The 16,949-nt window shown below is 50.5% G+C and overlaps 1 protein-coding gene across 1 annotated transcript in view; it reads left to right on the top strand.

Moving 5' to 3' along the window:
• The window catches only part of KSR2 (kinase suppressor of ras 2), a gene marked incomplete at both ends in the record, with an annotated part of 336,254 nt that extends 319,703 nt beyond the window's left edge, over positions 1-16,551 (top strand). Inside the window, 5 exons of the mRNA XM_084253306.1 lie at positions 4,084-4,180; positions 5,152-5,285; positions 10,800-10,931; positions 15,215-15,344; positions 16,414-16,551. Coding sequence (XP_084109432.1) covers positions 4,084-4,180; positions 5,152-5,285; positions 10,800-10,931; positions 15,215-15,344; positions 16,414-16,551 — 631 coding nt within the window. The remainder of the gene's footprint in view (positions 1-4,083; positions 4,181-5,151; positions 5,286-10,799; positions 10,932-15,214; positions 15,345-16,413) is intronic.
• Positions 16,552-16,949: the final 398 nt, after the last annotated feature.

The raw sequence follows: 16,949 nt of genomic DNA, 5'->3' as shown, positions 1-16,949 counted from the left end.
TAATCTTCATCGCCTACGTCCTGTTAAAAAGAAGTGATGTTTCAGGGCCTCCCTGGCGGTGCAGTGGTTGAGTGCTGGGCTGCAAAGCTGCCCGCAGCCTCTGCAGCACCGGTTCGATCCCCGGCCACCGGCGAGGGTCCCCCATGGCGCACAGACCTCTCCTGCTGTGCCCACTGCTCAGCAGTATATTTCGTCTGTCTGTCTGTTCTGCTCCCCGCTCTGGCTCTGGTGAATTCTCTCACCCTCCCACGCTTCTGACTGTACCCAGTGCTTGTATAAATAAATAAATCTTTAAAAAAAAAAAAAAGTGATGTTTCAGCTACCATTTGCCGAGAGCCTGTGATGTCAGACGAGATCAAGAAGCAAAAGACGGGGTTTAAGATCATCAACTCTGGAGCCAGGCTGCCCGGGTTCAAGTCCCAGCTCCATGGAACCTCTCTGAGCCTCAGTGTCCTCATCTGCAAAATGAGACTGTTCCCATACATCATTAAATCTAAGATGTCATTAATTAGAAACCCACCACTTATGTACTACAAACAAAAACAGTACCCATGAAACTGTGACCTGTCATATTCTGATTTCAGAGACGTTGAGATTCTGGGAACAGTGCCTCTTAGAATCAGGGAAACAGAGAGAATACCCACCATGTGGGGCTCTGGTGCATTGGATGGTGCCTGGCACATAGGAAGGACTCAGTACACATTGGCTGGTTTTGTCACCATTACCCCATTTCACAGATGAAGAAACTGAGGTCAAAGTCACTTTCCAAGGCCTCTCGACTACTAGCAGTCGATGGAGGAGTTGGGGTTTGGGCCCGCTGCACTGTATGTCTCCTTCATGATCTGGAACTCATGCCCAGGAGTAGGGCACCCACACCTGGGAGAAGCAGGTGAGCGAGAAAAGTCTGAAACGGGCTGACACCATGGCTGTGTCTCCCTCCTGGTTTCTATATCCTCACCTGCAAGATGGGGGCGATAATGTGGACCCTTTTGGGTTGCTGGGAGGATTTGTGGAGCTGTTAGGTCCCATACAGGTGTTCAGTGAACCTTCATCCTCTGTCCCCGCCCCTCCCCTGTAGGGCACTGGTACCAGCCCAGGAAATTGCAGGCTCAGAGCTGTGGATGCATGGACTGACTTGCCTGGACTCCCCCAGCCTTAGCACCCTGGACACTGGCTATGCCCACTCCTACTTGTCCCTCAGCCTGCACCCTGCCCCTGTTTTCCATCTCAGCCCCCAGTAGACACCCAGGAGCCGCAGCCAGGCCTGGAGGCCCTCTGCAGACACTGCACCTCAGGACTGTGTGAAGAGTTTAGAAATAGATACCCAGAGTATTAATGTTGCTTTAGAGTTTCGTTTAAATATCAGAGCCATGTATGAATTGTTCATCCTTTCCTCACTGAAAGGATAACCTGTTTTTGAAAAGAGAACCTACCTGTCAGAATGTCCAGATCCTAAAGGTTTTATGACTCTTCAGCTGCAACTTCCCTGCAACCAGGGCCCAAGTCCACACACAGAACATCACCCCCCGCCCCAACCCAAGGGTGCCAGCAATGCCAACCTCTGTCACAGGGACTGGTTTGTCTGCTCTGCACCTTATGTGAATGCAGCCAGCCTGCGTGCACTCATGTCTCTGGCTTCTTCAGCTCTACATTGTTTAGGAGCTACCTGCATGTTACAGTTGATTATTATACAGTAGGAACATATTTTGCTGTCACAATCTAGCCATTTCCCTGTTGAACATTGGGGTTGGTTCCATCATGCAGGGCTATTACTGAATAGGTTGCTATTGACCTCCTAGTGCACTCTGGAACACTCTAGTACATGTCTGTGGGCACATATGCATACACACATCTGTTGAGTATGTCCGTGGGGAAGAACCGCTTGTCGTGGATGATTAGTGTGTTTCACTTTAGCGGGTATGCCAGGTTGTGCCCATTTCCACCCCACCCGTCAGCTTGTCCAACGGCTACAGAGGCCAGAGAGTAGAGGGGAGAAGCAAAGACCTTGGCAGCTGCTTGGGGAGGACCATGTGAGCAGGGAAGGAAGATGGGGGGGTGGGAATTTGAGGCCTGCGACTTGCACATGGTTACCCTGATCAGGAGGGCTGGAAGTCTCGGAGTTGCAATTATTTGCTCTGTGGTCTGCAGAAGGGATGGTATTTTCTGGGCACTGGTCTCTAATTGGAGTGTAGGTGGCTGTTCAAGAACGAGTATCCAGAGGAGGGAACGCACCCACGGTCTCCGCCGTCTCGAATCTTAAATGTCAGTATGGTTTAATTGGCTGCACAGCCTGCCCCACCCCCCACCTCTCCTGGAGCAGCCACAGCAAACAGGCCACCCAGACAGCAAGAGGGTGCGGGGGGCACAGCCTGGAGTCACCATGGCCACCTCCCGCCAGCTTGCTGGGCAACCTCAGGCAGCTGAGTCAGACCCCAGTGAGTCAGCCACCCCGGAAACCTACCCTTTATCCAGTGAAGGAACGATCTTAGTCAAAGATCATAGGCGGTCATAGGTAGCATTTTAGATGAGTATGTGGATACATAGGTGGATTGAGAGATGGAAAGAAAGATAATAGATGGATAGACGTGATGTGTGTATAAATACATTATGAGTATGTAGGTAATATATTTGTACAAATTGTGTTACCATTTTATTGTTCATTTACTACTTTTATAATAGCCAGCATTTCTTGAGTAATTATGTGTTCGTGAATAGATGCCAACACCTTTACACACCTCATTTTTGCCATATTCTTCTAACAAATTTGAAAGGCAGGAACTGTTGGCCCCATTTTACAATAATGGAACTGAGACTCAGAGAGGTTAACTCACCTGCCCAGGGCCACACAGCCACTAACTGACAAACCAGGGTTCTGACCCATGGAGTCCGACATTAAGCCTCTATTCTGCTAACCACTGTCGCGCACGTCCTGCCAGCTGCCAGGCGTGGTGCAGAACTCCCACAGGAACTCAGACTCCACAGGTGGGTATGGTTAGTTCCCTTTGCGCGATGAGGAAACTGAGACCCAGAGGGGCTAAGACCCCTAATAAAGAAGGAACAGAGCTGTGATCCCTGATAAGTACCAGCGTGCAGGCTTCCACCCCACAGTCTCAGCTAAGTTTAGTGTATAACAAGGGCGTGATAAATACTCCATGAATTAATAAAATGCCTAGAGTATTTTAGTGAGAAAGAAAAACCCAGGTCCTGATTTTGATGTAAATGGGAAATTGACTTTCTGGATGACCTTCCTCCTTGTAGCCAGCATTGGGTCCCATGAACTGGACATAGAGCTGGGGGCTGGGGATGCTGTGGGGACCCTGGAATTCTCGCCGTCGTTCGTCCATGGTTTGGAGGTTTGCTGAGGGCCTGCTGTGTGTGCCAGGAGGTGGGCTCGCCGTGGAGCAGGAGGACAGATGAGCAAGCGGGCAGCTAAATGGGAAGGTGTTACTTTCACTGCATAATGTCCTTTTTCATCTTGTCATTCACCTTAAACCACTGGTCCTCAAAATGAGCTCAATGAGGCTGCAAATAGTTTGAAAACCCGCAGCCTAGACAGGCATCTGGTTTCGGGGAGAGTGTTATTGGTGTTTACACACCTCTGGCTAAAAGCTTGAATGCATCATTCGTTGATGGCACTTAGTACACATCAGCCGCCGCTTTGCTGGTCTTCCATCAGTGTCCCCACACGCAAGTGGCTCCGAAGAGTGGGAGCAGCTGGGACGAGTGGCCAGCAGAGTGCTGTCTAAGTGGTGTCTGAGGACCCCAGAAGCTGTTGGTTTACGCACCGCTTTCCATCTGTGACACTCTGGGTAAACAGAACATGGCGCACTGACTTCTGGACCAGCCTAGCATCTGTGGGCATCCTCGGATGTGGGGAGTGTTGGTGAGGATCCCGAAGAGCCTAAAGGCGCTCGAGCACTCCCTGACCTGTACCCCAGACCCAGGTGTGGGTCCAAACACAGGCTCACTAGCTCCTGGGCATAATGGTGGCACGCCCCTGGGCTCTCTGTCTATCTAATAACCGTGTCGTCCACCCTCATCTGAACAACTGCCAGTAATTGATCCTGTCGTTTTGCTTTTCAGCCTCTGCAAGGGACGGACACTCTACTCTGTGGTGAGGGATGCCAAGATCGTCCTGGACGTCAACAAGACGAGGCAGATTGCCCAGGAAATCGTGAAGGTACCGTCGAGTCCATGGCCTCCCCTCTGAACCTCGGAAAGACCCAGTCCCCTCCTGAGACTCACAGTCTGGCTTCAGACCCACAGTCTAGGCTTCAGTGAAATCAGACCTGCCCTGAGAAATACCAGACCACGTACGAGAATCTTGCCAGAGTCTGACCGGTAGGGAGGGTCTGCCGAGGTGTGGTTTCCCTCCAGTGACTGTTTGTCATGATCCTTGCCCGTGAACAAGAACCCTAGTGGGTTCTCACTGTTAGAATCCCTTGCCTCTTAAGCCCCTGCATTCCCATCAGTGCCAGCCAGCTCCCTCCACAGCTGCTGGGGAAGTCAGATTGTTGGGTGCTGTTTGGAATTAAAACAGACGGAACATCCTGTTTTCTGGCAGGTGCCTCATTAGTCAGTGATACTCAGACGTTTATTTCCCACTGGAAGTCTCAGCGCTGAGCTGAAAAAGAAATAAAAGGGTCTTTTCATAAAGGCAAAAACAAAAATTCTGGATCCTCATCCTTGAACTAGCCCTCCGCAGACTCTTCTCCATGTCCTTGACTGTTGAGCCACGAGTCTTGGAGGAGCGGGCAGCCCCTGCAGGGTGTGGGTTAGATGGACCCGAGAAGCAGGCTCCTGCAGGGGGCGTCATCGAGTTGGTGGGACATGGTTGGTGGAAATCCTTTCTCGGGTTTGTCCAGCCCTTGTCTCCCTGGGGACATCTTTGTTTCTCCAGAAACAGAAGAGCCGGATGGAGGGTGTTTTGTGGTAGTCTGGGGGTGGTGGCAGATCTGTGTTTGAGGAAGACCCTGCCTGCCCCCATGCCAGGCCTTCTCTGGCGCCACCCCCAGCCCTTCGCATCTGGGGCCCGGGCTCTGCAGCTGCTCAGTGCACCCTCCCAGAGGAGGCAAAGAATGGGGGCCATGAAACCAAGCCAGCTGGCCGTGAGCGCTGGGTCTCTAGCAACTTCCTGTTGGCTTCCTGCAGGGGATGGGCTACCTCCACGCCAAAGGAATCCTCCACAAGGACCTCAAGTCAAAGAATGTCTTCTACGACAACGGCAAAGTGGTGATCACAGACTTTGGGCTCTTCAGCATTTCTGGGGTTCTGCAGGCTGGCAGGTGAGATTGGTGGAAGTGCCTGGGCGCGGCTGGGGGAGGTTCTTGACAGATCATGGTCGGGGTAGGAAGTCACCTCCAGTGGCCCTGGTCACCTGGACCACAGGCAGTGGCCCTGCCGTCACTTGACTGGACAATGAGGCTTCTGTATTGCTGATGAAATGCTGAAACCCAGCTCCCACTGGGAATACCAGGGGGCCAGTCTTGCGGTGGTATCCTTGAATGCATGTCATTGGGCACAGAACATCCCCAAATCCTGCAAAGCTCTTTACCCTTGAATGTCACCAGTGGACTCTCTCCTTACCCCAAATCCTCACCTAGAAATTGGGATTACCGAGAGCCCTTGCTCAAAGTTTTCTTATGAATTAATTAATTTCAGTAAAGTGAAAGTGTAATTAAAGAGCAAGGGATTTAAAATCAGACCCAACCAGGGCCTAACTTGGCTCTGCTGCTTATTATCTGTGACTTTAATCAAGTTATGTAACTTCTCTGAACTTCAGTTTCCTTATCTGCAAGAAAAGTAAATGAGTGTGATGAGGCTTACCTCGAAGGGTCCTTGTGAGGATATTATAACACGCATCAAGCATCCCGCACAGCGCCTGGAGCACTTGCAATGCTACAAATAGTAGCTGCTGCTGAGTTGTTGTAATTAGTGTTAATTTGCATATACCCCCCCCAGTATCACGCAGGAGAATCATTAACCATCGTTAAGTAATTAACTCTCAGCCACCACTCACCCTAGAGCAAGCCGTCTTGCGTTGACCATGTGAAAACAGCTTGATCACAAATAAACAGCCGATAATTCAGGTCTACCCTTTGTAACTTTTAATTTGGAAAGTATGCGTGTACACACACCAACACACACACATTCACACTCGCTCAAACTTCAGACCCTGTGTGTGTCTCTCATCACGTATCTTCTGGATAGCATGTCGCTCCAGAAAGGCAGTCCATGGTTTCGCTCATTGTACTTCAGTTTCAACTGCTTTGGAGGACCACCGCTCTCTCTGGGGTACACACCAGGACCCCCCACAGTGAAGTTTGCTCCCTCTAGGTAATACCTTGAATCTAATCCAGAATTTGGTGAAACTTGATCTTGCTGTTTATATGCGATGCAGTAAGAACAGCAGCTTAAGTTTCTTGTTCAGCTCTTAGTCCACTAAAAAAAAAATACATCAACACTATCTACAGCACCTAAAAGAAGAAAATAATTCAGTAGTGAACAAATAGATCAATGAATAGAGATGGAGACAGACACTGAAGTCAGAATCCAAGAAGCCAGGCGGGCTGGATGGCTCGGCCTTCTTTCTTGTTTGGGGTTTTCTTCTCAGGGAATTGCCTGGACTTGCCGGTTGGCCTGTTGTCAGCCTTAGGCTAAGGGCAGAGGAAGAGGCTGTGACAACATAGTGAACCCAATTATCTGTATTGAGACAAAAAGAGGCTCAGCAGGGGTTTCTTGAACCTGATTCTAGACTCCAAGACATCAGAGATTCCACCCTGTGGGGGGAACACTGCCCCCTCTCCTGTGTTCCTTCCCGGCGGATTCTCTCCCCCAGTGGAGGAAGGAGTGAGGGGCAGGGCTTCACTGTCTTCCTTTTGGTTCTTGGTTTTCTGAAGGCAGAGAAAGAAGCAGAAAGAGGCAATGGAACGCCAGGCATCTGTTCCTTTAGCTTATTCCTGGAAAACCCAGTGTCCGCCAGGAAGAGGGGTCAAGTCAAGGACAGAGCGGCTCTGGCCCTGTTGTCTAGACTGCCCCCACCCCGGCCCAGCCTGGCTGTCAACACCAGCCCAGTTAGTGTCAGGAGAGGCAGGGGCCCTCAGCGGTAGCTCCCAAAAGAAACCCACATTTCTTGAGTAGCCCCGAGTAGCCATCCATGACTTCCTGTGCTTTTATCCCTGTTGTCGTTATTGCCATGTAACAACCACCCCCAATTTAGTGGGTTTGAACAGCAGGTTATTATTATCCCTGTGGCTCTTCAGTTACCTGGGTTCACTGAGCTTTCATGCTTGGGGTCACTCACGGAGGTGCAGTCAGGTGGGCCTGAGATCCACTGAAGGCCTCCTGGTCACACATCCAGGGGGTGTGGCCAGAATAGCTGGAGGCTGATGGGACTGCTCCCTCCTGCCGCCTCCTTTTCCCTTTCTTACCCCATCCCTCTCCCACAGCCTCTGCACGCACTACACTGAGCTTCCTCACAGCATGGTGGTCTCAGGGTAGCCACAGCCCTCCTAGCCCTCCTACCCGCTGCTTCCCCCAGGGCGTACATTCGCAAGACCGAGAAAGAAGTTGCAAACCTTCTAATGTCCTAACTTCCAAAGTCCTAGAACATTCCTTCCCCTATATTCTGTCAGTCAGTGGGTCCCCGGAGCCTGTGCAGAGTCAGGGGACAGGCAATTTGATTTCACTACTCAGTGGGACCAAGCCAGCCTCCTGTGTCTGCCACAGCCCCCAGACAGGGTGGGAACTGCAGCAGGAAGGTGGCACTCTGGGAGTTCTAGGACCTTTCCTGTTGAGTAGACTTGCTTCAGTATTTTCTCAACACTGGGGTCTCAAGGGTTCAGGTCTCATTTGCCTCCTGTTTGTAAACAGGCAACTCCAGATGGTAAGACCGGAGCCCCCAGCAGGAGACCAAAGGGACACCTCTGAGCATCAGGCATCCTTGGGCCTGATTGGCAGCCTGGGGGCTGGGTTACAGGGAAGAGGGACAGGAAGCTGGCCGGCCTCCAGGCCTGCAGGAAAAGCAGGAGAAAGAGTCTGGAAGTTTCCCCTGTGTTCAGTGAGTCAGCAAATATTTAGCAAGTACTTACCACATAGTCCGCTCGGGCTGCTGTGGTAAAATAGCACAGACTGGTATTAAAAAGCGTGAAGCGTGTTTCTCACAGTTCTGGAAGCTGGAAGTCCAAGGTCAAGGTGCTGGAGGGTTTAGTTTCTGGCGAGGGCTCTTCCTGCCACCGCCTTAGCACATCCTCACATGGGGAAGGGGACACTGCTCCATCTGGTGTCATGTCCTCCTTTTAATAAGGTTCCCAGTCCTATAGGATTAGGGCCCCGCCCTTGGGATCTCATATTCCTTAACAGCCCTGTCTTCAAAAAGTCACGTCAGGGTTAAGGCTTTGCCATGTGAACTTCACGCCGGACACAACCTCTCTTATTGAACACACATCCAACTCCCTGAGCCTCAGTTTTTGCTCATCTGTAAATTGGGGGTGGAGGTCAGCACTCACAGTAGCTGCCTGATGAGACCCTTTTATATATTAAATGAGACAGAACTGAGAAGGGCTTAGGTGAGAACTTTGCTCTTTCTCCAGGAATGAGTGTGGAGTTGTGGTTAGAGTCTAGTCTCTGGAATGTTAAAGTCTTGAAATCAAACAGATTCTGTCACTTGTTGCCCCTGTGCCTTTGGGTGAGTCACATACGCATGCCCACCCGTGGAGCAGGGCACTGTGGGTTTAGGTGGGATGGACCACCTGACACACAGTGGACGCTCAGCAGGGGGTCCTTGTCTTCTTGCCCCCCGCCGGGTGAGAGCTTAGATGTTGGCAGCACTGGGTGCCCAGCAGGTGCTGGAGGAAGGGGAATCTGTCAGCTTTAGAGTGGGTGGGGGTCCCACAGTGAAGTGAGCGATGTCCTGAACATCCACACAGATTCCAAGGCTTCCCCTGAAGCGTTGCCAGCCTACAGCTCTTCTGCCATCATCAAGAAAAGGTGTCATTTGAGATGCCAGCACTGTCGTGCCAGCTGCCACAAGCTGTTATTAATCATAATAATAATCCTAATGAAGTTGATTTGGGCTTGCCACAGGTGGGCCCATCACCATGGAAACGGAGCACTCCAGGGAGTCTGCCAGGCCTGGCTCCTGGCCCCTCTTGACTCGTGTCCACAACCCCCCAGGAGGCTGGTCGTTCCCATGTGGCTACCACCCCTCCTGGCCCAGCCCTGCAAGCCCAAACCCACACTGACCCAGCAAGTCAGGAAGAGGTGGCAGGGCATTGAAAGAGCTGGGGGTCTGGGAAGTTTGCTGTTTTGGCAGCTGCATCCCTCCATACCAACCTCCCAGAGACCCCCTATGCCAGGAGTACGTTAGCTAATCCAGGCCATGCCCCACCTCTCTCTGATGACCTCTGGGCTCTAGTCTCAACTGCATCCCTGAGATCTCAAGAGAAAGGATTGTAGGTAGTAATTTAGTCCTGTAATCATGCAGCCCTGCCAGCTCCCACAGTCCGCGCCATCCAAGAGTCCTTTCTATCCTTCTTCAGCTCTGGAGGTGAAAGTTAATGTGCCCATTTTGCAGATGGGAAAATGGAGACTCACTCTTTAAGTTTCCAGAACACCCTAACAGGGCCTGCCTTGGACTTTCATCCTGGCTTCCCTTCTGCCGAGAGTATTCTCCTCGTTCATATGACCAGGCCCTTCCCATCATGTTGCTCTCAGCTCACATCTTACCTAAAATAAGCTCCCTCTTTTCTTTGACATATCCCCTATTTTTAATTTATTATATACCACTTACCATTATCAGCATTTTTTCCCATTTACTTTACTCACTTGTTGTGTCCTTCCCGTGCCAGAGTACAAGCTCCAGGAGGCCAGAGACCTTGTGGCCTTGCTCACGGCTGTGTTCCTGTCGCCAGAACAGAGCCTGGGGGTAGTTGGTGCTCTGTAAATACAGCCAGTCTTCATTGTTCACAGATTCCACATTTGCACATTGATCTACTCACTGAAATCTACTTATAACCCCCATATCAACACTCAGGCCCATCCTCGGTGATCCATGGCCCACACTGGGTGGTGCATAGTGCGAGCCGCGGGACACAGCGTGCAGGAGGCCAGGCGGGGTTTCAGCTCTCATCCAAGATGACCAGGGGAAGGGATCAGGTGGTGGAATGTTCCAACCCTGCTAGACATGGTAGTGGGGCAGACTTGGACATACCGCTTTACACTTGAGCCTCGTTTTCCCTTGTGTGAAATAAAGAAACCCGGGTGGGTTGTTTTTAGGATTTAAGAGGCTCATGTATGTGGAGCGCGTGGGCGTAGACAGTCACTTGTTCTGGGAAATGTGTCGTTGGCGATTCAGTCGTTGCGCGAACATCATAAAGTGTTCTTACAGCCTCCTCTACACACTGAGGATCTCTTATTTGGGGTCTGTTCCCATCATGGTGCATGGGTGTGCATACTTCCCCTGGGGACGCTGATCCGCCTTCACTAATTCAGTGTTCACGGGGGCTTATAAAACACAACTATAGTGAATAACAGGAATCGACTGTGTTTGTTGAATGGAACTGGAGAAGGGGGGCCTCCGAGGTGAAGTTTGAGTGTCTCTCTCCAGACTCTGCTTTCCTGCACCTCCTGAGCCTCTCAGCCTCAAGTGTGAGGCGAGGCAGTGCCCGCGGGGGGCGGGGGGGGGGAGTGGGGAACGCAAAGAAAGTCAACAGAGATAGTCCAGGGCGTGGGGCCAGTGCTGGGAGGCGGGTCCTCCCTGGGCTGGGGAAGGGGCTCACGCGTGTGTTTTCCTTCCCCAGGCGGGATGACAAGCTGCGCATCCAGAATGGCTGGCTGTGCCACCTCGCCCCAGAGATCATCCGCCAGCTGTCTCCTGACACAGAGGAGGACAAGCTCCCCTTCTCCAAGCACTCAGATGTCTTCGCACTCGGGTAGGTGGCCCACCCTGGTCCTCGAGAGCCCCCACCTGGGCAGAGGGGTGGCCTTCCTAACCCCTCCTTTGGGGCTTTAGGGAGGGGCAGGGCACCTCCCTGGAGGGGGGCCAACGTGAGTGAGATTGGGGGGAATCTGAATGGGGTGGACTGGGGTGACCTTAGCAAACCTGCATACCTACTCTCGCTTGACTGGTGGGAAACAGACAAGGAAACAGTTTTAACAAAGTGTGATCAGTGCCCTGCCGAGGATGGCCACGGGGCCGTGGGAATAAAGGGGAAGCTGAATGCAGCCCACGAGAGCAGAAAGGGTTTCCCAGAGAAGGTGGCTGCTGAGTGTAAGTTGAAGGTTGAATGTAAGTAGGCCAGGTGAGAGTAGGGTGGTGTGTTCCAGGTAGAAGGAAAACAAGAAAAGGCGTATGCGTGAAAGAGAACAAATTGCCTGCAGTGGAGGAACATCTGGGGAGTCGGGGGAGGAAAGGGAGTTGATGGTTATGGAAAGAAGCAGGAGAAAAATAAGGATTGGGGTGGTGAGATAAGAGACTGGAGATGGAACGGAGGTCAGTCCTGCAAGGGCTTACAGGCTGAGTTGAGGAGTTTTCACTTCATGTTACTAGGGAGCCATTGATGGTTAACAAGCAGGGGGAATGGTAGTTGAGAACAGAGAGCAGAAGGCAGGATTGAGGCTGAGGGACCAATCCAGGAGGTGTTCTCCACTGAATAGCTGCCAGCAGGTGCAAAAGCTGGGATTGGAGGAACATTCAGGACGTGTAAGTGATAGGGCTTGATGATGGATTGAATGTGAATGGTATCCAGATATCGACCTTAAGAAGCTGGGTGGAGAGTGGTATCATTCACCGAAGTAGAGACCCTGGAAGTGGGGCAGGGGCTGTGCCAGGTGTATGCCCGGAAGGCGGAGACATCAGATTTGGACACAGTGAGTTTCAGCTTCCTTGGAGAGGGTCAGTAGGAACAACCAGAGGCAGTGGAACCTACACATCTAAGAGTTTTGAAAAGAGGGGCTTAGGACTTGTCTGCAAAGACAAAGTGTGGCCATGAGAGAGAACGGGGAATCTGGAAGTGTGGACTGGGGAGAGGGCCAGGACAGAGCTCTCTGAGAATGCACATCTAGAGGGGCTTCTCTGCTCCCATCCCTCAGTGCTCACGCTAGCCCTCGCCTTCCCTGATACATGGGGTGATTGCAAGGGCTGGCGGAGTGATGCTGGGAAGCTGTTGGGCAGACCGCACACATGTGCCCCTGGGAGAGGCTAGAGACACCTGTGCACGGGGAAGTGCCCCCACTGAGTTCTTGCTGTAAATCCCGGGGGAGGAGGGGTTGCTCACACATCAGGATTCTCCACATCTCTCTCTTAGACCCCTTTAAAGGCTACTCCCCCTGATTAGTCTATGCCCGAATCTTTATCTAGTTAGATATTGTTATCTGAAACTAAATTGCAATCATTATGTTGGTATATTTTAGTATAAATTTAGCAAAAGAAAAAAAAAGAATGTAATTAACAAAATGTACCAAAGTAAGTAATTGGTTTTCCACTGGAGTTTTAATCTTTAGCAATTTTTTTATCTTGAAGTGAGTTTCTCTTGCAAGTTGGATTTGAAAGGAAGTTTTAATGAGGCTTTTATTCCCGACACTGCTGAATTCCGAGGGACCTGGTGCTCTGAGTTTCCTGCCAATTAGGGGCATCTTGTTGCTTGGGAACGTCATGCCCAGACATGACTCAGAACAAAAATGGACTTTTGCAAGGGCATCGAGAGCTGTAGGAAGCTTTTGATGGCTGCTGTCTCATGGCATCCTCACCAGTGCCCCTTGCACCAGGTCCCGCTCTTCCCCGCAGCCACCAGGTAAAGAAACGGAGGCTCTGGGTGGCACGGAGATGCGCTTCGCTGTGGCAAAGAGTGTGCAGGGCGGGTGGAACCTGGGGCAGCCCAGTTCCCGCCCAGCTGCTCCACGTTGCGGTTGGCATCACTTCCCTTGGCCCTAAAGCAGAGATAATAAGCCTGTGGAGGGGCTCTCGGGGCTGAGCAAGACAACACCTGAGCACCCAGAGCAGCGCCCCCATCACCGTGCCCCACCCACCACATGAGTGGTGCCTGCGGGCTGTCTGTACACCCTTCCCCAGGCCCCTGCCACCAACCACAGGGTCGCCCTCTCAAATCCTAGATCGCTCACTGCCTGGGTCACGGGGACTCTTGAATAGGACGGAGGGCAGGTTTCCCAGTACAGCAGAAGGGCCCGCGGCACTACTCTGTAGTCAGATGAACTGGGCTCAGCCTCTGGCCGCATGGCTTATTTGCTGTGTGACCCCAGGTAAGAGACGTCACCTTCCTGAGCCTTAGTTTCCTCCTCTGTAAAATGGGGATAATAACAGTGCCCCCTGTTTTATGATGCAGGTTTTTATGGCGGGGCCCACAGACCAGGGAATAGCTGAAAAGACAGTTTCTTACAGGTCCCAAAGGTGGGCCCAGAGCATACTCTGCAGGGCCACATGGGGCAGTGCCAGGGGCAGCCAGGGGGCAGCAGGAGGAGGAGGAAAATGGGAGCAAGACCATCTGGAAGCAGTGGGGAGGCAGGGAAAGCAGTTTTAGAATTGGCTGGTTTGACAAATCCCATGGGCTTGGGGCTTGGCATTTTCCAAATAACCGACCAAGTCACACCAAGGAGAAACAGAGAGCAGGGGCGTCCTCACAGGGCCTGAGTATGAGCCGGACTGCGGCGGTGGGGACAGGGGTGGTGATTCATTTTCATGTGAAAACACACTTGTAGGCGGGTACTTTACCATTTCTAGGAAGTGGCTGTTCCTGGGTGGGGCAGCGAGACCTCGATGTCACAGCATCCCCCATAATCATAATAAATACAAAGAAATCAGAGCAGTGTCTAGCACAGAGAGAAACCTCAGTGTAATTGTCCTTTGTGATAACTGTAATCATCTAGCACCTTAACTTGAACTCAGAATCCCACCACCTGAGCACCCCCATCCTCTCTCTACCCCCGAGGAAGGGGTTTGGCAAGGGAGAGACGATGCTGAGAAGTGGGACCCTAGAAATAGCTGCTTTGACACAGTCCTAGGATCAACAAAGAAATAACAATCTGTTTCATGTTCTTTAAAACAAATTTGCATAAATTAGATCAGAGGAAAGATCGTTTCCTAGGATTCTGTTAGATAGTCTCTGCGTTGGGGAGCCTTGTTCTCAGTGCCGGTCTCCATGATACACCCGAGACACCCTCATGTGCCGGGTGCCTCCGCTGGCCCCGGCACCTGCCCACATGGGCCAGCATCACTCACACGCCCCTGATGTGGCGCATCACCCCATCCAGCACCACATGGTGCCTGCAGGAGCTTGCTCACAGTGTCGGGACTTGGGAGACAAACAATAATGTAGTGAATCCTTCTAGAATAATCCCAGGAAAGAATTGCTGTGGCTCTTCACATCCCACATAAACACTCTTCCACTACAAATTTATTCTCGTTTGGCAGGCGAGAAAGCCCAGATTCAGAGAGGTAAAGCCATCCACCCAGTGTCTTATCAGTACAGTACTTGAACCTAAGTCAGCCTGATTCTCAAATCTTTCACTTATTTTTCTTTCCACCATTCCACAGGATGGTTCCTACTTGAAAAACACAAGTAGAAAGGAAAACAAAAAATCCTTTCCTATCACTGAGAGTTGGCTATTGTTAAAATTTTGCTTTCTCTTTATTCTCTTGTCCATACATCTATAATGGCAGGACATATCATCGTAGGTCCTGCTCTTCACTTCAAATTATGTAGTAAGCATTTTTTTCAAATCAACAAAATTTCTTGGAAGTGTAACAATAAAGTATTCCATTCATTTTATGAGTTTACCATAATGCATGTGACCAGTTCCTGTTATGGAACAATTGCATTATTTCTAAATATTTTCAATATTATATATAATAATGTAGAGAACATCCTTGTAAATGAATTGTTTCCCTGATTGTTTTCGTGCAGTGACTTCCTAGAATTAAAACACAGGGTCAGAGATCCTGGCCACCTTATATTAAACTATTCAGGTTCTAGGTTTAGATTCATTTCAAATTAGGCATCATAAACAGCATCCTGGGATAAGCATGATTCGCAAGACATTGAGAAAGCTTAAGTGTGTCCCAGGTAGCAAAACACCAACCCCATGAGGAAGAAATTAGTGGATGGAATGTTTAGCCAGCAGACTGTGTGTGGTTTTGTGTTGGTAAGAGGATAGTGTCTCCAGTGACATATCACACCAAAACCCAATGATCTTCCAACAGCACAATCTGGTATGAACTTCACGCCAGGGAGTGGCCTTTCAAGACTCAACCAGCGGAGGCAATTATCTGGCAAATGGGCACAGGCATGAAACCCAACCTCAGCCAGATCGGCATGGGAAAAGAAATCTCGGTAAGTCCTGGCATAGTGCCACGTGTGAGGAACAAGAGAAGAAGCACACCCAGATCTGGGCTGTTTTCCTGTATGTTAAGGTTACACGTGCTTTCCCAGAAGGTGTCAGAAATCCATGCCCTTCAGCCTTGTCAGATAATGACTGGGAGCTCAGAGGGCAAAGCCTCTGAACTATGCCTGCAATTCAGGTTCCCGCCACCAGGGGCACGGTAGTTCTTGGCCAACTTCTCACCATGATTGTTAAATTGAGTATAACCAGTGATGCCCTCTTTTTCTGTTACTTAAAGCATCTTTTCATTAATGTGTCACCCATTACAGGGATTCAACTTTTATTTTCATCTACTTACAAAAATTTAAGGCATCATCCAACTCAGAACAAGTTTTATAGAAGCTGAGAGGCCCAGGTATAGACTAATAATCATTTTCTATAAAACAGCAGGAAGAATCCCCTCTTTTGATCAGAAGACAAGTCAGGGAAAGAGTAATTATCTGGTATATTTTTAAAGCTTACCAGCTTCTAGGTTTCCTTTCTCAGGTAAGGACATTAATGAAAACACGTGTCCCTTCTGTGTCTTTGAAGGGCACTTACACGGTGTCAGGATGTGGATGAAGACTTCAGGGTTTCCTTACTACCTTCCTTTTGAAAGATGCCTAGAAACTCATTGGGAATCATTACTGATTCCAGTGTATCTCAGGCCCTTCTAAGATAGTACTCACCTATTTTGGTTTATGGCCTCAGAACGTGGATGAGTTGGAGGATGGATAGATAGATGAAGGGTAAATGCATGAGCTGGTGGATGGACGGATGGATGGATGAGTAGATGGGTGGGTGGGTGGATGGATAAATGGATGGGTGGGTTGGTGGATAATAGCTGAAGGATAAATGTGTGAACTGAGAGGGATAGGTGGACAGGTGCATAATGGCTGGGTGGATGAGTAAATGGGTAGATGGATGGATGGTGGAGAATACGGAAGTGAGGTAAAAGGATAGACAAATAGACACAACGAGGTACCAAGAAGCAATCAGGAAGTCACCATGTGTGTGAAATCACACGTTGATTTCTTTTAGGACATTCTTCTCTTCTGTTGGGCCTTTGAACAAGAAGAGAGACCTACCTTCACCAAGCTCATGGACATGCTGGAGAAACTGCCAAAGCGAAACCGTCGCCTGTCTCACCCCGGGCACTTCTGGAAATCTGCAGAGTAGGTGTTCTCCCTAAACATCTGTCCCTGTTGCCTTTGTCCTCTTTTCCCTCCCCTCACTAACTCCTCTCACAACCATCTTCCCTGTGCCCACCACCGCCCCCTACCAGATTTCTGTTCAGGAGAGTTTGCTCTGTGACTAGCATCTGCCATCTGGGCAGTCCCATAAAGCTACCACAGCAACCCCACTGTCCAGCTCTTCCTGATGAAAGTTGATGCCCTAGTGGGCATGAGTGTCGCCTGGAGAGGTATTCCTTGGACCCACTATGTCAGATACTCAGTGTACTCTCCATGAGGCCTGGAAATCTCTCCTGAACCATGACAGCATGCAGCTTCCAGCATTCTCCATTGCTGCAGGCAAGGGCATGGAGGGTTCTGCTCTCCTGTCTCTTTCTGGCTTAG

Source organism: Talpa europaea (genome assembly GCF_964194135.1).
Source record: "Talpa europaea genome assembly, chromosome: 14".
NCBI lineage: Eukaryota > Metazoa > Chordata > Mammalia > Eulipotyphla > Talpidae > Talpa > Talpa europaea.
Note: the sequence above shows the minus strand (reverse complement) of the source record. Positions and strands in the feature narration are given on the sequence as shown.